Below are 22,640 nucleotides of genomic sequence, written 5' to 3'. Positions count from 1 at the left end.
AAAGTAAAAATTATTTTGGCGCCTTGTATAGTACGTTTCGTTGATGATATGGCGCAGACAGTAAAAACAGACGCTTAAGAGACGCTTACGTGTAAACATACTGTGCATAACGCTCGTTCTTTCTCGTTTTACTATTCATTGATTCGTTTAACACAAATCGTAAAAATGATTTTCGTTAACTCAACTACATTCATATTACTCTATAAAAATGAATAAAATAGGACGTAAATATGTCATTGTCGATCATGCACATATAATTTTAATAGACTAGAGAATTGGATATGAGCGGGAAATCAAAAGCAATATAATATATTATAAACCACGTTATGGATAACAAACTAATGACTAAAAGTCCCTCTCATTTTTTACACATTTTCCAATTGCATCGTGATCGCCGCCATAATTTAAGGATTAAACGGGAAATTAATCGTTATAAAACTATGACGAGTACTATAGTACAAGATCCCATATATGCCAATGCATGGCGCAAGTAGCCAAACAGAGACTGATCGTACGCGGGCTATAGCCTTGACGGATGATTTATGACGAAACACTCGTGACACAGGCCACGCCGACATTTTACATTATGAATCTAGAATATCTACGTTTTCACGACAGTGAAAACTGTCACATGAAATTCCTTCACGTATTTATACATAATGATAACAAAGTATACGAGAACCTTCCTGCTAAACACATCTCTGGGCAGCCATTTGCTATGACGGCTGTGTAGAAATAAAAGGTATATGCACAGTACGCAGCACAGTAGCACTTCACTAAATAATAGCTCGTATTACGCTTATCATACTATGATGATAGCCTATTGATCAATTGTTGGTCGCCAAAATCTGTCAACACTCAAAAAGAAAAATATTTGGATTTTTCTTACCTGAACGGTCCTCTACAGCTAAAAGGATTCTCAGCTTCGAATATCGCGACCCCACGCCACTTGTGCGGCATATGAAAGTGTATGGGGAAAATCTGTATTACTATTGGCTTATTTCAGATAAGCCGCAAAAAGTAAGCCAATCAGCATCAACCTTTTATGTTTTGAAGCGTTTCTTTTTGCCCCCCCAATAAAATGTCTGCTGGTGGAAAGGGCGCGAAAAATCATGCATGGAAAACTGCCTACACAGTATCATTCACTTCACAGTAAACAATATCGTTTTCTACCCTATTGAATAAACGTATTTTTAGTAATAAAATGTATTTGTTATGTTTGACTATAATAATAATACCTTTAGACAAATAAATAGTTTAAATCATTAAGGTTAGAATTTATTATTATTGTAGATGGCGCTAGATTCCGAAAGCTAAATGTTAAGGCGCAAATTACAGTACCGCCAACATGATGCATAAAGTATTCATGCATATATATATATATATATATACACATATATATGTGTGTCGTATACATGTATTAACATATATATAATATCTTTCTCTAATTTAATAAATTATTTTGTACTATGGAGATAAATATGTTTAGATAATAAAAAATAAATGATATAGTTGTTTTATTAAATATTTTGAAATATACATATATATAATAATCTTTAACATAAAAAAATAATTGCACATAGTTTTTATTATAAATAAATAGCTATTTATAAATATTTGTATTACATATATTATATTTATTAGTATTATATGAAATATAATATTTATAAATCCGTTTTTATTAACCATAATACATTTACGAATTTACAGTAAAAAAAGAATTGAAATACTATAATAAATTTTTGCAAATATGTATGTTAAACTACGAATTTAAAATATAAAATTATACAAAAGAGTTAGAAGTTATATGCTACATGTAATTTATATTTTAGCATATATATAAATTCTACTGATATCTTTTCTATAACAATTACAATTTTTCAAAAAATATATTAACTTGTTCACAAAATATGTTTTATATTGTGAATATGACATAAATTATATATGAATAGTAGAGAGAATATCTTATAATAGATATATTTATTAGCTTTATTCATACATACATGCATATATATATATATATATATATATATATATATATATATATATATATATATATATATAATAAACGTGCAACATGTGAAAGAAAAGAAACTAGTTTTCCAAATCAAAAACTTTATAATTTTTTTTTATTAGATATTGCTTTCTGTTATCTTTATCTTTTATCCCACAGACTATAAATGTATGACTTATGTTAGGAAATACTTTTAGTAAATATGAATTTGATAGAAAAGCTAAATGAATTCAAAACAAAAAAGAAATGATAATAACAATGTAGAATATAAAATATTGACAAAATACTATACGGATTATGAAATATATACATGTACATGATTAATTAAGAGTTATTTATTTTGAGTCAATGACGAAATTTATAGTTGGTAGCACTGATTTTTGCTGTATAGGAATTTCTTAAAGCTAAACTATGTCGTTCATGTATATGTATATCCATTTATATATTTACATTATACATGTATACACATATGTATCTTCAGTTCACGCAGTATCATATGAATCAATGTAGATGTGTAAATAATAAAACGCGGTGAAGTGCTGTAACATAGGATTTTAAAGAATTCTACAGAAACATAGACGTATTGCAAGGAAATAGTGGTATCAAATGTTTGTCTTCTAACAAAATTTTCAAAGTATTTGCAGTAACAGATACGTATAAATAATTCGTATGTTAAATTGTTTGAGAGAAAGAAAGTGAAACATTATACGACATCGTTTAACATTGATGTCTTCGTAATACGCAAACTCTACTATTTAAATTATCGATTTGTGAGCTTGAATCTTTACATTAAATAAAAATTTTTTTACACCGGCAACTGAAGAATAAGTTTCTTTGAAAAGTTATCGATAACAAATGAAATTGAACGGGAAATTATGACTGTGAAAAATAGGCATCGCCGATTATATTTTACTCTTAGACACGCCGTTTTTTGACGCAAAACACGTACACCAAAAAATCTCGAGGTTGTTAAAGTTCTAAATACTCTTCATACTGATTTAGTTGATGTTAAGAATAAAAAAAAAATGAATGGATTCAGTACCGGTGAAGAAGATTCCAGAGGAGCTGCTGATCAGATTTGTTGCCTTGTAGATGAGGGTGAACGATGTACTCGACCAGCTGGCAACGCTTCTTATAGCAAACGTATTCAAAAAACTGTAACTCAACGACGATTAAAACTTAATCTGGATCCTATAGTAAGATTAATAACTACTAATTATGTTACAATATATATACGTGTCAGTTTCTTTTAAGTTTATTTTAAGATTTCTTTCTTTTCTATGATTTTGAATGTTATGTGTCATTCATGAAAGATTTAGTCATTATTTTTGTAAAATAACATTATTTTAGTTTTCTTTTTAAGATTCTTTATGAAAAATTAAAGTTATTGAGTATGTCACAATGTCATGCTAGTTCAAGTCTTGGAAGTAAATTTATATAATTAAACGTTAGGATTCATCTATGTTACTGTTAATTTTCTTAAGTGCTAATAATATGTGCTATCTAAGTCATATATACATTTTAAAAAGTAAAAAAATAGTATTCTCAGTATTTTTAGAAATACTGTATCTTGTATTTATATTTTATTAATATTTTTTTAATCTTTTATGAAGAGTTCATTTAAAGAAAAATTTTTAAATATAAAAAGTAGTTATAAATGGTTAAGTGATAATAACATGTCATTATATATCTTATCTATCATTAGGCACGTCACATATATATCTGTGACTATCATAAGCAAGTGATACAATGTGCAAGATCTAAGCAACAACAGCAACGTAGACGCAAGGATTCAGAAGAAGATTCAGGTGAAACAGATAATGATCTCCCTGAAGTTGATCTTTTCCAATTACAAGTCGGTACACTAAGGCGATATAAAAGGCATTATAAAGTTTCTACACGTCCAGGTTTAAATAAAGCTCAATTAGCTGATGTATGTATTAAACAAAAATATATATTTAAAAAAAAATTATTTTATTTTTCAGAATGTCTATTCATTGTACTTTAAATAATTCATGTAAAATATTTATAATGAAGTATATTGTTTCCTTCCAGACTCTTATGAAGCATTTTAAGACCATCCCTGTAATTGAAAAAGAAGCATTAAGCTTTTTCATTTACACAGTAAAAACTAATGCCAATAAATTGGATCAAAAAAATGGTTTAAGTAATGATACGACATAGCCTAGGCCTCATTTCATGAGTTTTGTTACTGTAATAACATTTTATTAGTAAGATCAAAAATATATGTATGGATTTTTACTTGTTAATAGGTATAGGTATTTTATAAGAGCTATGTATAAAAAATATAATACGTAACAATATAACAATATATAATAAAACATTGCTTATTTATACCATTCATTTTTATTTTCTTTGTCATTTGAAAAAATAGTATTTAATAAGTAGATAAAACAATGATTAAATTATATTTTTATATAATTGTGATTTGTTATTTATTCACTCATTGCATTAAATCCTTTATTTCTAACATTTCAATAGCTTCTTCTTCACTGTCTCCACTTAATTCTAAAACAATTAATAATTGCTCAATTAATTATTTATAAATCATTTAGCAAATATATATTATACATCCAGAAATGAATTATATATAATACCTATATTTTCTATTTTATTTTCTTCTTTCTTTATCTTCGCAGTAATTTCAACATCGTTCATTTCTTCTTCTGAGGATTCTGATGAATTCCATGTATTAGGTCCACCTTCGCCAAACGACATACCCTATGTAAATAATTTTAAAATATTGATTACATTAGCCATATTAAATTGTAATGTAATCTTTTAAGCGAATAGATATTTACTATATTTGTTATTAATTCAGCAGAACCTTCTCCAGGTTTTGTAATCGTACAATTTTCATCTTCTTCCTTTTTCTCTATGTCAACTTAAAAACAGAAGTAAATACAAATGTATGTAAGACTATGATAGGTGGTTGTTTAGTATCATTGCTTCCACACTATATTATTATGATCAATGAATTATTTACCATTAGATTCTATTTTTTCTATCTCACCCCATTTACGCAATTTAATACTGATACATTCACTATTCATAGTTGTCAATTTCTTTGTCATTATGCACTCTTTAAAACGATTTACATTGCGATTATCTTTCTTGTACCTAAACATTTATTTATAAAATGAAAATAATCTAATATGTGAAATAAAAAAGAAAATATAACTAAACAATGAAAGTTTTACCTTGTTTCTACATCGTAATTTACTGCTTCTTTTATTTGTTGCACTAATTGAACAGCATAATTTGCTGCATAATTAGAAACTGCTGATATCACGTCTTCAACAGTCATAGTTTTTGTCAAATAATTAAAATGCAAACTACAAAGTTCTCTATATGAATTAATACCAAGAGTAAGTTGAGCTACACCAACTCTTTCTTCTAAATATGTTGGATCCATAACTGTAGTTCCACTAAGAAGATATAATTTTATAACAAATTTTATTACTTGGCACAGGTTATTTAAAATAATTACACAATTTAAATAATTAACCTTTCAAATGTTATAAAAGAGACACACACTGGATAATGATATAATGTTAAAGGTAAAGGGTCTTTTTCAGAAAATGGATGAACTATAATATCTTCACCATTTGAAGTTACATCAGGCCTATGGAAATGTGAGAGAGCAGCTAATGTTGCAATGGAAGCACAATCAATTAAATTTCCATCATGATTAATAACGTTAACATCAACCCTTAAATTCCACACCTGTATTAATTAAGAAATATCTCGTGTCATATTAATATCCAAATATAATACGTAATTAAAATAATATTTTATGTAAATATGTATAGCATTTGTCATATAACTGTTAACTCTTATATATCCTGTTACAATTACTCCTAACATCTTGATTAATTTCAGATAATTAAAAGTTCAGTGTTTAAGACGATATTCCTTACTTGTTTATCAGCTATGATACATAGAGATTCTAAATCTATACATTTGGAATCTTGATAACATTTCTCAAGTTGTCTGCTAATCAATATTGAAATCTCAGATTGTCTACCACCATCAAAATGCTGCGCAGCCATTGGATTAAGTTCAACATTTATATGTAGCATCCCTTCATTAGGACGAGCAGTCTTAGGTTGTTGAATATCACATGTTACTTGCGCTATAACTCTATAATAAAATTATTACTTTACAATATCATAAAACATTTTATATATAAATTAAATACATAAATTTATAAGTATCTAATATTTATTGATAATAACAAATATAAAAATATTCTTATTTGTTACATTCAAAGAAATAAATTATATTAATATTATCTATAATACTTTTAAGTAAATATTACATTATTGAGTTTGTTCTTACCTAGTTTGACCAAGCAAAACCATACAAGTACCCCAATTGGATGCAAAATAAATTTTAGCAGGTCGTGCTTCAAATAAACATCTGCCATCCAATCGCTAAAACACATTTTAACCAATTTTAGACTTTTACATACAGTAAGATATAAAGAAATACATACTGTGCCTTGTTCCACTGATTTATTTACGAAGTTCTTTTCACAATTCGTTAGCAAAACTTCCTTCATGATTTAAAATATTTATTTATCTATCAAACACGTGTAAAATGTTGAACAAAAATATAACCTTAAATCAACGATATTACATATTTATCATATAAGTTTCATATTTTACTATCTTATCATCGTCAATCTATATATATAATTAATTAATGTGCATGTAATATAAATTAATTTTTCTTTCATTAATAGTTGCAAATAAAAAATAAGTAAATATTTTTAAATACTATCGCAAACTACATTTTACTATCGATACTGTATATGATTAACATCCATGCATTTCGATATTCTATTTTCGAGGTAGTCGCTCTAGAACCAAAATTATGATAACAGGATAATTTTGAAAAGCTTGTTAATATTAATTTACGTTATTACTAAGTCGTGAAAAATATTAAAAAAGAACTTTAAAAAGTTAGTTATATTCCACTTTTTCTAAACATTAAACCCATTTACATGTGACAGATTTTTTTAAATTAATTATAGAAAGTATACTTCATTTTTAAAATGTTTATATACAGAAAATATCCATCTATTATAAACATATTTAAAAATTGAATTTAATTATCAACACTTATTTTATATAGTATGTACATTTTTTTAAACGAGAATTAAATCAATGTTTAATCATGCGAATGACGTTTTATAATATTTACGAACGATATAGAAAAAATATACATTAAGTTAAGTTTTGTTCCCATACATATTTTATTCCAATCAATATTGTCAAAAAATATGTGGTGATGACATTTGACATCATCGTCCGACGTATGAACTTCCCTTAATATTTCCTTTATTAAAGAATTGTTGTTGTCAATTCCTTTGAAATTGTAACATGATTTTAGAGATAGAAGCCGAAATAGAACAACGAAACGTTTAACAATAAGGTAATAGGTTTAAAGTCTTGTAAAAATAAATAGTATTAAAAAATTTATGTATTAGTGCACGCGCTCGCGCGTATTATATGTACGTATATGTACACCACACAAGTGGCCATGCCCGGTCATATCTGCTTCAATCAGCTTGGTTTATACGATCTGTTTTTAACGTTGAGTCTTGTCGTCAATAATCTGAATTCTATGGTTCAATAACTGGCGAATATCGTATTCGTGAATATCCCGAATTTCAAGAAATTCCAATCTGTGTGTTTGGTAAAAGTTGTATTTAGATATCATACGCGTTTCGTATATAATGCTGATCACGGTACGCGTGATATGTACGGATAGATACGTATAGATAGGGCCGATCTGTGGAATGGATGCTTAATAAGTTACATTTCGCGTTGCCTATAATTACCTTTCCCCGAGCCCTTTTGTAACGTTTACTTTCAGTTATTATCGGTAAGTTTGATTACCATCTACATCGCGTATCTAGCTATATTCCGTTCGCTACTTTTTCATTCTTTCGAGTTGTGTATCGTCGTAAGATAGCTTTTATATTGTGTTGTTGTAGTAGCGATTGCCTTTGTACGTCATCTGTAGGTAAATATCTGTTACATTCGCCTCTTTCGTTACTTATATATTTTTAATATATTTGAGTATTTCATTATTTTCTTAGTTATTTTTTGATAATCATATATTTATTCATCTCATATTTGAAAATATTTCGTTTCTCTACAAGGTATTTGATATATATATCAATATATATATCAATATATATATATATATATATGTATGTATATATATATATATATTTATATATATATATATATGCATATCATTTTTCATAATGAAAAAGTTTGATGTTTATACAATTTAAATAGAATTTTTATCACAAATTCTAATTGTATTTATGTAAAATGTAGCTTATATTTGTTTATATTTAAATAATAATTTACAACATTTATAAAAGTTGAATTTGCTCTCTTGGCAATGAAAGTTGTATAAACAAAAATTTGTCAGATTGTGAAATTTTACATTAATTATGCATAACATGTAATTAATGTAACGAATTAAAAAATCTCTCCATATAACATTGTTCTATTGGTAACTAATTTATTAGAAAGCAAAAGAGAATATTATGTTTTATTATTGTTATGTAATTTATGTAATTTATGTAATTTAATTTATAATATTTTAAACAATTTTGTGTATTTTTATATTTCTACAGAACTTGAAATATTCATCTATTATGGTGTTTTATTAAGGACATGACAACAATCTGTTATATACTTACTATAAACTATATTTGTGGTAAGTAATATTTAATATCCAATAACCATCGTAAAATATTTAAATGTTTTAATCCTACATAATATAAAAAGTTGGTATAAGAATTATATATTTTATTTGCATCTTATTTTTGTGCAAATAAAAAAGATACTTGATTTATAAATTATACTATAGATAATATATTTAAAACTTTGATTTACTATTTCATATTTTAAATATTTCTTTATCAAATTTTATTTCATAATGATTAAAAATAACAAATCAATAAAATATAAAGAAAATGTTATTTGTAGATTACTGTGGTTTTGGATAAATCATTCATTTCTTGATCGAAACATTATAAAGAATTTTATACAGTTATGGAATCAAATGACAGAAAAAATGTTTATCTTGCAAAAACGGGTGATAATTCCTTGAATTCTGGAATGAGAGACACAATGATTGTTGGTCAGACAAATATGACACCAGGTAAAAGTGTATTATATTTGTATAAAATGTAGATTTAAATAAAATTTTGTTCTAAATAAATAAAATGGTACAAAAATATGATATTCATCAAGAAACTTACAATTAAATTATGGCTTTTTATATGTTTATTTGTTTAATTTGTTAGAATGTGGTGAACCTGTGATGAAACCTGGAAATGTGTCCAGTGTTTCAAACAATCAAGCAAAGTGGTCAAATACTCAAAGTAAGAATTTTATAATAAATGCAGTCCCAGTGAAAAATGAGGTAAGTATATAAAATAAATAGTAATTTATGTAATAAGAATATATATACATGTGTTAATGGAATTACATTGTATTTTTAGATTGTCCACCTTGAAGATGGAGCACATTGCAATAAGAAAATGTATTATTACGATAGACATTACACAGGCCATGAAGAAACAGAGAGACCAACACGTAGAGGAACAAAACGATACAGAGACAAAGATGCGCCTAAAAGGGCACTGTATGTGTTTACAATGTTGATTGATGTTTGATGTATTGTTTACAAGTGTCATTTTAGGTCTGCCTTTTTCTATTTTTGTCAAGAATTACGTGGAAAAATGAGAGAATTACATCCAGAAATGGGAGTTGGTGATATTGCTAAAGAGCTGGGTAAATTATGGATGAGTACAGATCTTCAAACTAAATCAAAATATATGGCAATAGCAGAAGAGGATAGAGCCAGATATGAAAGAGTAAATAACTTATTCAATATTTTTATTAATATTAGAATGTAATTTTAACAGATGTTTGAACTTTTAATTATTTAGGAAATTATTGCATACAATAAAAGAGTAAAAAACTATGATCCAGAAGAAGTTGGACCTGTATAAGTTTCTCAATCTATTAAGAATGAAGGGACAGTGTACTTTGCCCTAAATCAAGCACTCGCCAATTAAAAATGTATAACAATTTTACTAATAGTTTAGTATTGTCAATCGTTGTATATATTACGTACACTGTTGACATCGACAAATCTGAAGAAAAATTATGTGCTGTCAAATTTGGTTATAATTCTTGGAAATAGCATTTGAAACCAACTGTTATTTTTCATTTATTTGACAAATTGAATATTATTTTTTGTGAATAAGGTGTGCTAATATATTTACAAACGATATCTAATACAAGTAATAACATTAATATCAATAGTAATAATACTGAAAAGTATGATGCAGATAATAATAACATTATTATTATTATTAAATGATGATAATCTATATTGCTATTAAATATGTTATACACAATTGAAGCACAATACAAGTAAAAGTCAAGCAGAGTGAGCTTTGTACAGTGCACTTTTCTTGTCTAATTATGCATTATTCATGTTTATAATGATAAAATTAGGTATCAGGGACTATTTATATCTAAAACCCTGTATAGAACATATATTCCATGTATTTTGTTCTTTTTCCAATAAAGATAAAATCATTTAAAGCATTTATAATCCTTATACTCTTGTTATATTTTTAAACTTATTATTTCTTTACTAATATTGTGAAAAGGTATGATTAACATGATTCTGATTAAAAATTGATTTTATTAATTTATTTGATCTTTTTTGTGTAAAATTACACACCAATTCCCCTGATCATAATACACCTGTTTTATTGTAAGATTCGGCACTTCTGAACATAATTGTGATAGTTCATTTTCTTCAAATACATGATAATATCTAAGGAAGTTGCCGCCTCCTTTTCTTTTCCATGGAACAAGCATATCCTTACAGACAAATTTTGTACGATTTTCATGCACGGGTAATGTTATACCATATTCTGTTAATTTTTGTGTATGTGAAATATTGTCTTCCTTTTTACTTAAATTATATCGCAAGTAAGCTGTTTGAATAGAATCCTTTTCTTGTTCTTTTGCCCATACATAAATTAAACATTTTCCATTTGGCCTAAGAATTCTTGTTAATTCAGAAATGGCTTGTTTCCTTCGCTCGTGAGTCGAAAGATGATGAATTACAGCTATACATATTACTGCATCCACACTATTGTCTTTATAAGGTAAATATAAACAGTCAGATAGGGATACTTCGAAACCTTTGCTGCGACAAATTTTCATTAAATTGTAACTTCTATCACATCCAACCTATATTACAGAGGGTTTGTTTTTGTATTATGCTTGTTATTATATAAAGTTAAATGATGTGTAATGCATACCTTAAATATATTTTTAGCTTGATAAAGATATTTGCCATTCCCGCATCCTACATCTAATAAGATATCACCTGTATTTAAAGTTTGAAGGAATTTGGTTACATTGGGCCATTGTTTATGCCTTGTTTCATCAAAATGATTTGAAATTTTATCATAAACCTATATATAAAAAAGTTGTAAACTTCTTTAATAACTCATTAAATATAAGTACAATCGCACATAAATGATAATTTATAATACATACATCATGTACATAAGAATTTTCTATTCCTAGAGCTATTTTACTATCGATCAGAGTAGTAGCGTTATTCTGTTTAGTATCGCAATATTCCGGAAAATTACAGCAACAATCACCCCTGTGTATTTTTCGGAATGTAAACGATACTCTTGTTCCTCGTGGTTGAGTTGTCACTTCATTTGAAGATTTTACTATGTCATTATGTCTAGGACAAATTCCATGCGACCAGGCATAACGAGCTTCTCCTGACATGATTAACAATGAGCGAGCAGGCAAAAGGACAGCAGCTTTTTCATTTTCTCGTTTAAAATCCATTATGCAAGCTGAGCCCAATGATAATGACAATATACTATCTTCAAACGCACTATGTGTATCAATATGTGGAGGAATACCTTAAAATTTAAAACATTACTACTGTATTTAGGATAATCCTAAAGGATAATCTTTGTGAAATATACCTTGACCAGGTAAATAATGATTAATTGTCAATTGATCATATTCATATGGAACATCATGATATTTTTTGAACAGCGTTTTTAAAAATCGATAGTTTTCAGGTATAGGTGTAATAGGTTTATCTGGATCTACTTTATTTGAATCATATTGAAATTCATATCCAAAGTGTTTAACTTTCCTATGTTTTAATTCTGACGATTCTGAAAAAGAGATTTATATTGCAGTTAAATTTACATAATTTGATGATTTTTAATGTTCTTTTATTAAAGTAACAAGATTTTTGTTACCTTCATTAGACCAATTAATTGTGTTTAATAACATTTCTTCTTCTTTTTCAGTGATAAAATTTTCTATTAATTTAAGTCCAGGAGGAAGATTTGAAGACCATCCACAATAATTTAAATCAGGGACTAAAACAAATTCATAATATCAAAATATAAAAATTTAATCTTTATATTCTGTATGGATGAGTATACATTTTAATTAATAATTAATACCATAAGAAAACGCAATAAATTCTATATAGATTTTAAGATAAATTATATACCTGATTCTGTAAATGTTGCATACAGTGGTGTATTTTGTCCATTAATTTTAATGTTACCATTAATTTTATTGTATACATATATAGCAACTTCTACTGAATAAAATTTAATAAAACAATATGATTTGTTTAGTGGCATTATTAAATCATATAAGTCAACAAAAGGATCTATCACATCTTGTAATGTTTTTCTTTGTAAACCAGTCACTAATCCCGCATTACAAATCATTATGTACTGTAATATAGTAAAATGAAAAAATATTCCTAATATTATAATGAATAAATTACATAAATGAATACTAACCTGTGTAGGATTATCACAGCATTTAATATCCATATCTTTAAGAAGTCTATGATATGCTCGTCTTTGCTTACGATGGCTTTTCTTGTTCATTTTCTTTTCCATTATTTTTAACTACATTAGAAAATATTAGGTTATATTTTATAAATTTCCTTAAAATATATGCATGTTTATATTATTACGTACTATATCCATTTGTATGTTCTTTTATTACATATACATAAATATTTTCCCTATGTAATAACATTTTTAATTACTGCATACTTTTTTATATTTTTAGTTTATGTATGAACATTAAAAAATCAATGCAATAGATGGGCATTAAAATTTTATTTTATGCAATATTCTCTATTTATGAATAATTAAATTAAAATAATAAATTAAATAAATATACACACTTGAATATTTATAGATCAGTATTTTTTGAGTACTTTGAATTTGATAAGTAAAATAAAATTATATCTTTTTATAATTAAATAGATAGCATTTACTTAGTTTTTCTATATATTAAATATCAATAGATTGTTCTGTGCACTAACTAAATATGTAACTTCATGTAACATTCAGGTAGTAAAATTCTACCTGAAGTACTGTGTATGTGCAATGCTCAGGAATATAAAATAATTTCATTGTAAGATATACACACACACAGATTTCTGTAATAGCTGTGGATATACGTACATAAATACTTATAAATGTGCACAAAACTTTAAACAAATCAATAACTTCATACATGTCATGTTCAAAATGAAATACATAAAAATATGTCAAATAAGAATATAATTAAATTTTCTTCTTTTTATTAAGTAAAATAATGAAGTTGTCAAAATATAACCGATGATTATCATTTAATCAAGATATCGACGTCCGAAGTGTATTCAAATTCAAATTTCAAGACTTCTAAGCAGAATTTTAACTTCTGAAGGCTCAAATGATATTCTAGAACTCAAAGAATTGATTAAAATTACTTTTATCTAAATATTCACCCTGGTTTCTTATTTTGATTACCGATAAAGCAGTGATTTGTGGTAACAAAAAGTAAACTTTTACATTGATAGATGGTGCCATCATGCCCAAAATAGGGCACTTTGCACTAATTGTACATAATTAATTAATTACATATTTAATTTAATTAATTAGGAAAACGGTATAATATTCTGATTCCTAGGAGTTAAAGGTTTAACTTCATTCTTGAGCAGTTCAAGAATTCGCTTTATAGATTAAGAAATTTCATATTTTAATTTCATCATAAAGAGATTAGTTCCACCTTTTCACCGCTAGGTGGTTATAATGTTTCGTTGTCCATGGATTGGACAATTTTAAAAGCCTGTTTATAATTATGAAACCAGAGAGAATATTTAGATAAAAGCAATTTTAATTAACTCTTTGGATTGTAAACTATCATTTGAGTTTTCAAGAGTTAAAAAATTTGGTCTTGGAACTGAAAAATTTGGATTCTTTAATTTTGCTACCTGCCTATTGAATATAATTGAATATACATATGTAAGTACATATCAAATATTTCAAGATTAGATGATAGGAACGGTAAGGTATATCATTGAATTTGTTTTTTCATACTCTATTAGGATATCGAAAAATAAATATATGATTCTATTTAAAAAATATTGATGGCTTTCAAGTCCCGTAAAAAAAAATGATGATAAGAAAGAAACTATTTCCACCATTGTATGTGGCTTTTGAAATAATGTAACTTCGTCCTGAGAAGTTTTTTCATACAACAATACATAAGTTAGATATTTAGGTGATTCTATTTAGTTCGTCCAGGAATTTGAATAAAAGTATTGTTTTCTATATTAACAGCTGAAACAATTTTGTAATGTTTCCTAGAAGAAAGTGGGCATAGATGTCGACACAGTAACTTTGATTTTTGTCTTCAAATATTTATATTAGAATGCTTATTTCCTAAATGTGTTAAACGCGTTTGAAAAGGAAACTTATTGTGTTAAATATATGCTACTTCGATTATAATCTCTAATTGCAGAAATTATTAAATAATTTATATTAAGAAATTTTATCAAATGAACTGATACAATTTTATAAATTTTATTTATAATTAATAGGTTATGTCTCTCATGTCAAAATTTATTTTATTACTATACTATATTATTACTATTTACGATATATATAATTACTATTATTGTATTTATTTTTTCATTTTATCACATTAATCTTTTCTCTTTTATTTTCAAGGTTTGTAATATCTCTTTCGTTTCTGATGTTCGCTTTAATTTCTCAAATTATTCAGAAATTTATATTTTGAATGTTCAGTGGTAAATAATTTATTGTAAGTACTATATCAATCTATCATTACTATTACTATTATCGTATCGTTATAAATTTTTCCGAACTTCGGAAATTCATTCATTCAAGCATCTCTTATATTATAAATACAATTGTCATCTCTTTCTTAAAAAAAAAAATACATTCTTAATAACTATTTATATTTAATCTGATCACAATTTCAATTCCTAATTCTTCTTTTTCATTTTGTAATAGCTGAGCGAAAGAGGGCGAGGGAGGGAGAGGGAGAGAGAGAATATATCAGATTTAAAGTAGTTTAAACATTTTGGAATTGTCTTTGAAGAGATTAAAAAATATTCAAATTCAAAAGATTTGCAACCAGATAATCTCCCTGGCAATCCAATTACTCTTCACAAAATTGCAAAAAAGATTCCCATTAATTTTCTTTTCTCATGCCATAATAGATGAGAATATATCGGATTTAAAGTACAATTGAAATCTTTCAGAATTGTCTTTCACGAGGTCGGAAGGATATTAAAATTCAAAAGATTTCCATCTGTATAATCTTCCTCGCGATCCGATTACTTTTTACAAGATTGCAGAAAATGTTGCCTCGTCCGACTACTTTCGTCTTTCACAGTCCTCGTCTACTAGCATGTAATTAGAAATGCATCTCAGTCCCCATAAAAGCGAAGCGTTACGCGGATCATGTTCTATCCAGATTCGTCGGAGCTGCGCGGTCTCGTCGTCGCTGGACCAACAACGTCGCGTGCGAACGTCGCCGCGAGATCATGGTTCACCATTTCCTCGACGGATGAAGTGAAAGCCATGATCGAGGCTGGAGTAGAATGTAAAGAAGTCGATGCGATTCGAGAGAGGGAAACCGCTTTGGCGTCCAGTTACTCCAAGGCAAGCTGAAAGGAATGTTGAACGGCGTGCATCGCGACGCCAACGAGTTCTCACATTGATCGTCTCTAATCAACGTCGACGTCGTTAACGACGCACCATCGGTGAGTAAACCACCCTCTTTTCGCGGCTCGGCCCATCCGCGGTCATCATCGTCCTAAACATATATCTTAGTCACTCTTATAATTAACAATGAGCTTAGAACAGTTTCTTAAACGCGATAATTCGCTTTTGGTAGGTAGATAGGTACCTTTATATAATCGACTTCTTTAAGATCGTTTCCTATACGCTCGTTTCCTGGTTTGAGAAGTCGTGTACAGTAGCTCATGTACACCGTCGACGATAAGTATTGTAAAATACCTACTGGTTATACTTGTTGAAAAATTCTAAGAAATTTTATTTTATCTCGCATTTCGTATTTTATTTTATAGGACTCACGTATGGTTTAAATGAGATAACGGATTTATAATATAATAGTTATAAAATGAAAATAGCGCAAAGCAGTAAGTTTATATTTTAAGCGTCAGTAAGTATCCAAACACTTATGGCCGGTGGTATATTTGAACATTTTCAATAGAAAACTCGTATGTATGTATTTCTGTATATAAAAGATTTTGGAACTCCACTGTTGCGATTTTATTGGGGAAATTTGAAACCGATCTGAAAATGTATGTAGAAATTACAAGATATTTACTGCAGATATATATTTAAGGATGAATTAGCGACGATTCTACTAAATAACGCTGTTTCTCCATATAATGGATAATTGATTTTTTAAATATTTTTGTACCCTCTGCGAAACGTATACTTGCAGTAAATACCTCGTAGCTTTTATGTACATCTTCACGTTTGTTTCAAGTTTTGCTAATATAATCATGATAATCCGATATCGTTACAGTGCTAATGAAATTTTGAATACACAATATATCCACAGAAAGTTTGTAGTTACTTTGATAGGTGTTTAAACATTTCCGTAAGTTACTGTAATTCCTCAGTTTCCTTTGTGTTGAAAATTCGCACACAACGAGCTTTTTGTGTTGTGTTTAAATGTCCATCATGCAGCTATGGCACGTCGGGGAAAGCCGAACATTTTTCTTGGTTTTGATCGTAACGAATAGACTGCAAATTTTGATGCATTTATGGGAAATTTAAAAGTGCAAAAATGTGCATAACGTATGAAAATATATAAAATATCCAAAATATAGCGCGTACAAAATTTAACGGATGAAACAACTCTGCGACTTCTTAAATTTGTAGAATCGAGAAGATGGCTTTATCCAGTAAAATTTTTTTTAATATTTGAAAAATATTATATGCGGTGAATTAATGTTTATCTATGACATGTATTTTTAAAACGGGTAACGTTATCTTTAATTGAACATGGTTTAATATTTTAATCGAATAATCTAATTGAGCAGTATATTTATTACTAATAATAGCCACTGCAATGTCATTTAGCATTTTAAGTAATAATTAAGTAGTTTATTAAACTTATTTGTGAGGAGCAACTAAGCTGCAAAAGCTTGCAGCAATTTCCTGACGTTTACAAATTTGACACCAGATTCCTCCATAAAATGTGTCACTTTCATATTCGTTACATACCAGAGAAAGTTCTGTTGTTATTTGTAAAGAATATTCACTAAATCGTCATTTTTTAAACATCCAATGAAAAGAAATTCACACTAAACTCCCTGTGTTTAAGATTATCTCTTCAATGTTAGTTCACAGTAAGTGAAAGTTTGAATTGTATTTATTGCTATAATTAATTTAATCTTTAGTCACTTTTGTTTCTATAAAAGATAGGAACCTTATTCTACATATATTAACGTAAGAATACATATTTTAATAAATATCTATTCATACGTGATTTGTAGATATTTGGATATAATTTTGATACGATAGAATTACAGATACACTTATTGAAATTATTTTCTTTTCATGTAAAAAGACGGACACGAGCAAAGTTCATTTTGATCCCTTCAATTGTAAAAGATCATCGTACAAAAATATAATTTTCCTATTTGGATGGCAGTAATTCATAGACGAATGCTCGTTGTAATTTCAGTTCGTTTAATAACGATATTATAATAACGATATAGCTATTTGTTACGATACAATGTAATAATTGCCTTAAACTGAATTTACATATCTAGCAACATTCCATCGCAATGCTCGTCATAACAATATAAGTACCGTAATAAAGATCAAACATAACGGTCTATACTACAAAGCAAGTACGCGATCATCGATTAAGCAATTTTAAATAACGCTGGTAATACAAAGAGATGGGAAATTGAGAAACATGTTAAATTTGTCTTTTAATTTGTATTCGTTGTTGTAAATATATTGCTTGTCATGATCATTGTCAGTGTGAAAATGTAAAAGTTTCAAAGGGATTGTAAAAAAATTAGTAAATAAAAAGGGATTAAAATTTTCACGCTCCGTCTTTGCAGGATTAGCATTTAACTGTTTTTTTTTTATCATATGAATCATTGGCGGATGCATTTATAAATATCAATCAGTGATTACATCACTGATATTTTTCTAGCATTGCCCCTGATTGTTATGAATGATGCGCAACGTTTTACAAGGAAATTTAGGACGCGCATACACTTTCACCTTACTCCTCTGTTTCATTTCTAATCTGTTTCCTAATAATTGAACTTCTTTAGTATATAGTTACATGAATATTTATATATGTATATTCTTTGTATACGATTATTGTTTGTCATTTTAGGAATCTCAAACCTCTAACTTACAACCGAGAACCATGAATCCATATCCTTGAAACCAAGCTGCCTAATCTGTAGTAACAACACTTAGATAGATTTCCATTATATAAAAATATCTCGAAGACAACAGAAATTAGATAAATGGGGAATTTAGAAGGAAGATTCTAAATAACGTAAAATCCAAAAAACAGTAAGGTTTTCCGACACAAAGATAATATCTTCTAAAGTTTGTAAGCGCGGAAGGTGTAACCGCGGCTTGCTTATCTTTCCATGTATCTACCAGGTGTATTCAACGAAATCCAAGTGAAAGTACATCACAATTTGCGTGAACGCGTGTATGGCTCTGCTAGCACGTGCTTACGTTCCTTATTATAATTGGGGCATCGTTTACATTGCGTTATACATTACCGTGTGCTACGGCGCCGCGTTACAAAGTGAAACCCAGCTACTCGGATTTAGTTGAAATTAGCATCATAGAATGTTTTTTTGCTAATTAACGTTTCTTTTGTACACCGTTCACCAACGAATAAATGGGCGAACGGTGTTTCTTGTTCCCTTTTGTGACTCAGTTTGCGAAATATTTCGCTCGATGAATTAACTCGAAATGTGAACACCGTGGTATTACTATTTTCATAGATTCTTTGATGCTTAAGTATCTTTCGTAAATCTTGCAAGTCTTTTTATGGTATAATTCGCAGAATTTACCATAATTTAATTTACGATATAACGACACAAAAACCTATCGTTATAGAGATACTTGGTTCCATTAGCGACAAGATAAAGTTATCGACAAGATAAATTTCCAAAATTAAGGAAAGATTAAAAAATCGTGGAGATTCTAATATAATTAGTAATTTAATTAATCTTCGGTCAGGTAAAGAGTTCAGTTGTTCAGGGAAGGCAAATTAAGTCGTTTATATGGAAACTTAATTTTCGTCACTGATTTATGCGTTAAAAATATTTGGAAAAATTGTTCTGTACTTACATATATCTCTTGCAAGATTATCATTTTAATTCTATATCGGTCCCAAAACAATTAAACAATCGGTTTTGTGCATTATTTATATTATAGCAATCGCAATTTTACGATTTATTATTTCAACAAAAGCAATTTATTATTTACGTTTACTGCTTGCCGATAATGAATTATGGTATACTTAAGCTGATCTAGGCTCCAAAGTTATTTTCCAAAAGCTAAAAATAAGGAATCGGAAGTTTTATAGATTTGCACAGCTGTGGTTACTATTTCTGTTCATTCGTACTGCACGTATACTTTTGAAGATTCGAAGTAGGTCAGGAAACCGTGTGACGCGTGTCCGACAACGAGAAAACGATTTTTTCTGTTTTGCAAAACGTTTTTGCCAACCTACTTTGCGGCTTTCCGTTCGAAGGCATTAATGATTGATCGGAAATCGACATTCCTCGAGATCGCTTGCATTCTAACGCCGGTTGTCACGTGCGGCGTATTACCACGCGGATATTTGCGTATAGACACGTGCAACGTTTGATGTCTACTCGTGACCACGATCCATTTACATTTTACAAGGACTGCGTGTGGCACTTTGCGTGCGAACGTTCACTGCTCTCTTTGCGAATATTGCACTCTCGTCCAACACGAAAACACAATTCATGTAACAGAATCTTCTGTTATATCCGGCTAGGATACTTCGAGTAAGAGATACGGTTGATATCTAATTCTACGGTGCCAGGCGTCTTATGGTTGAATTTTAATGATAGAGAGGAATACGTATTTTATGGGGAATAGTAGGAACGTGATACTATGTATTACGTGGTGTCGTGTAAGTGTAGAGGGTGGATTGTACACGTTAAATTTTAAATTTGCATCCGAGTCACTTTTTAGACTTGAAAGTATCGTTTATCGTAGTATAAAGTTTTGTACGAGACACAGAAATGAAATATTTCTTTGCTATAGAAGATACTTTAGAAAGAGTAATAGATATAAATATATAATTTGAGAAAAAAGGAATATAGAATATTTTATGAAAGTGTCGTTTCAGCTTTCACTTTCTTTTTTTTTTGCATATATTAATAAATATTTGTTTAAGCTTTTTTCAACATACTTGTGAATTCTAATTTAATTATGTATATCTATATTATATATGCAGCAATCGAGTGAAACGATGATGCTAGTGGTAACTGAATAACGATATTCTTATTTGAAATTTACCTATTGACGAAGCGATACATAGCAGAAATATTATCTTGAATGTTTAACTAGCTTTCTGTCAGTTTCTACAGTATGTCGATACAGTGCACGTCACACGCCTATCAAAACAGCAACTTTTCTTTTCTAACTATGTTTCGATACGTTATTAATAACCAATCTCTTAAGTTCTATTTCTACGATGTATGCATATTTAGGCATAAACGAAATTTCTCTTTCGAATATCACTCGTCGAAAGTTATTACGGGAAATATTAAAAATAATTTTTATTCTTGACCTCTAGAACGAAGTCTAATTAAAATCAATGTTTTAACCAAAGATATTATCCTAATGTAATTCAGAAATGTAATTGATTTAATTACGAGAATACAATAGACTTCAATTTAGGCTCGTGAAATTTGTATTCGCGCGAAGATGAGATCGAAAGGAATAAGATTTGAATAAAATGTAGTATAACGACATAGTTAAAATTGGATATTTTATCGATTTGAAGAGTGAAAGGATTGTTACTTTCTCTTACTCACTTGTAACCGAGGAAGAAAAGCGGAAGGAATAGATCAGATGAAGCTACCCGATATCGAAGTTCTCATGCGGTTCTTTGTACTTTACATTTTTCGTCGCTTTCCTATCATCGATATACGACGTTTGTTCTTTGTCAATGTCACGTCATTAGTAACTAGCAAGAAATTAATATCGTTTCTTGATTAATCGATCACAGTAGCGTCGAGCACTATGATAGATTATTGGCGACTCGGTTGTAAGATTGGCTTTCGTTGTTTAATTAATATTGAGTTAAGATCGAGACAGATCGTGTTCTATAATTTTTTGAAAGATCATTTATATTAAAAAATTTTTGGCGGTTGCAACGTTCGGTTAAATTTGTTCAGCTCCCTTTTACAGAAGACGAATTAATATTAAATATTTACAAGAAAAAGGTTCGTCCGTTGTGTCTCGGTTAAGGATGTGAACCGCTAGTTTCTTACACTTCCTATATCGCGATGTCATACCTTGATTACCGACTTTGCCAGAAAATAATTTTTTAACACGACCTACGCGACGGTATCATCGTTGAAGTATTGCGTGCACTGCATTTGCGATATAACATGGTATAGAAAAACCATTATAGGATATTCTCTTGTTTGCTGCATACGTATTAGCCACACCTAAAGGTACAACGAAATTGTAAACACAAAGATCGACGCGTTTCACTTCTCTTCGTGCCCGTGCAAACTAATATCCATTCAACGCAGTTAAGTGTATGCTTATGTAAAAGAAATTCGTGTTTATGGTCCAGGAGGTTCAAGGTCTTGATATAATTATAATACTGTCTCAGATATAGTTCGGTATAATCTTCTATCCAATATTTAATTATTAGAATTCATCCTACCTTTTTCTCTTTGGTAATTAAAATTTTTAATAATTCTTCTTCATAGGTAATTAATTTTGGTAATTCATTAATTCTTATAATTTATCAATTCATCGTCATTTTCAACAATTGCTCGATTACTGTGTTAGTCTGTTTTTCTTTTTTAATTGGATCTCCTAACGTCGCGTCAACTGCAACATTATTAGCGACACTACGGTTGTAATAACTGGAAATGGAGA

At 28.6% G+C, this 22,640-nt stretch overlaps 5 protein-coding genes across 16 annotated transcripts in view; 3 read left to right on the top strand and 2 right to left on the bottom strand.

Annotated features, from left to right (window-relative positions):
- Positions 1 to 2,431: 2,431 nt before the first annotated feature.
- On the top strand, positions 2,432 to 4,369 carry LOC132905480 (histone deacetylase complex subunit SAP30 homolog). The gene is made up of 3 exons (XM_060956799.1): positions 2,432 to 3,210; positions 3,720 to 3,947; positions 4,070 to 4,369. The coding sequence occupies exons 1-3, from the start codon at positions 3,040 to 3,042 to the stop codon at positions 4,196 to 4,198; spliced, it is 528 nt and encodes a 175-aa protein (XP_060812782.1). The 5' UTR covers positions 2,432 to 3,039; the 3' UTR covers positions 4,199 to 4,369.
- On the bottom strand, positions 4,359 to 7,026 carry LOC132905478 (exosome complex component RRP45-like). 2 transcript variants are annotated; one of them, XM_060956794.1, is made up of 10 exons: positions 6,869 to 7,026; positions 6,534 to 6,657; positions 6,377 to 6,471; positions 5,956 to 6,178; positions 5,544 to 5,761; positions 5,236 to 5,463; positions 5,022 to 5,155; positions 4,837 to 4,919; positions 4,633 to 4,756; positions 4,359 to 4,543 (listed from the first exon to the last, which is right to left on the bottom strand). In XM_060956794.1, the coding sequence occupies exons 2-10, from the start codon at positions 6,597 to 6,599 to the stop codon at positions 4,479 to 4,481; spliced, it is 1,236 nt and encodes a 411-aa protein (XP_060812777.1). In that variant the 5' UTR covers positions 6,600 to 6,657; positions 6,869 to 7,026; the 3' UTR covers positions 4,359 to 4,478. The 2 variants fall into 2 exon arrangements, with proteins under 2 accessions (XP_060812777.1, XP_060812776.1); XM_060956793.1 differs by having other exon boundaries at positions 6,534 to 7,026.
- A 338-nt stretch (positions 7,027 to 7,364) lies between these two features.
- Positions 7,365 to 10,686, top strand: LOC132905479 (uncharacterized). Of its 3 annotated transcripts, XM_060956795.1 has the most exons (7): positions 7,569 to 7,927; positions 8,697 to 8,779; positions 9,052 to 9,226; positions 9,372 to 9,490; positions 9,570 to 9,712; positions 9,770 to 9,944; positions 10,020 to 10,686. In XM_060956795.1, exons 3-7 carry the CDS (start codon positions 9,118 to 9,120, stop codon positions 10,080 to 10,082), a joined length of 609 nt encoding a protein of 202 aa, XP_060812778.1. In that variant the 5' UTR covers positions 7,569 to 7,927; positions 8,697 to 8,779; positions 9,052 to 9,117; the 3' UTR covers positions 10,083 to 10,686. The 3 variants fall into 3 exon arrangements, with proteins under 3 accessions (XP_060812781.1, XP_060812779.1, XP_060812778.1); XM_060956798.1 differs by lacking the exons at positions 7,569 to 7,927; positions 9,052 to 9,226 and adding an exon at positions 7,365 to 7,474; XM_060956796.1 differs by lacking the exon at positions 9,052 to 9,226 and having other exon boundaries at positions 7,568 to 7,927.
- An 86-nt stretch (positions 10,687 to 10,772) lies between these two features.
- On the bottom strand, positions 10,773 to 14,019 carry LOC132905476 (alkylated DNA repair protein alkB homolog 8). Of its 8 annotated transcripts, none has more exons than XM_060956791.1 (8): positions 13,937 to 14,019; positions 12,954 to 13,064; positions 12,653 to 12,884; positions 12,393 to 12,515; positions 12,108 to 12,305; positions 11,656 to 12,041; positions 11,415 to 11,570; positions 10,773 to 11,343 (listed from the first exon to the last, which is right to left on the bottom strand). In XM_060956791.1, exons 2-8 carry the CDS (start codon positions 13,053 to 13,055, stop codon positions 10,789 to 10,791), a joined length of 1,752 nt encoding a protein of 583 aa, XP_060812774.1. In that variant the 5' UTR covers positions 13,056 to 13,064; positions 13,937 to 14,019; the 3' UTR covers positions 10,773 to 10,788. The 8 variants fall into 8 exon arrangements, with proteins under 8 accessions (XP_060812774.1, XP_060812768.1, XP_060812775.1 ...); XM_060956785.1 differs by lacking the exon at positions 13,937 to 14,019 and adding an exon at positions 13,632 to 13,912; XM_060956792.1 differs by lacking the exon at positions 13,937 to 14,019 and adding an exon at positions 13,640 to 13,658.
- A 1,511-nt stretch (positions 14,020 to 15,530) lies between these two features.
- LOC132905654 (mucin-2) overlaps positions 15,531 to 22,640 on the top strand; it is a 31,456-nt gene continuing 24,346 nt past the window's right edge. The window contains exons 1-2 of one of the 2 annotated variants that reach the window (XM_060957162.1): positions 15,531 to 15,869; positions 15,934 to 16,222. The gene's annotated coding sequence lies outside the window, so the exon portion shown is untranslated. Of the gene's footprint in view, positions 16,223 to 22,640 lie in introns of both variants that reach the window. The other variant, XM_060957163.1, reaches the window with a different exon arrangement.

The sequence above is a fragment of the Bombus pascuorum genome, chromosome 3 (assembly GCF_905332965.1).
Source record: "Bombus pascuorum chromosome 3, iyBomPasc1.1, whole genome shotgun sequence".
NCBI lineage: Eukaryota > Metazoa > Arthropoda > Insecta > Hymenoptera > Apidae > Bombus > Bombus pascuorum.
The sequence above is the reverse complement of the archived record's forward strand: the minus strand, read 5'-3'. Positions and strand labels throughout refer to the sequence as shown.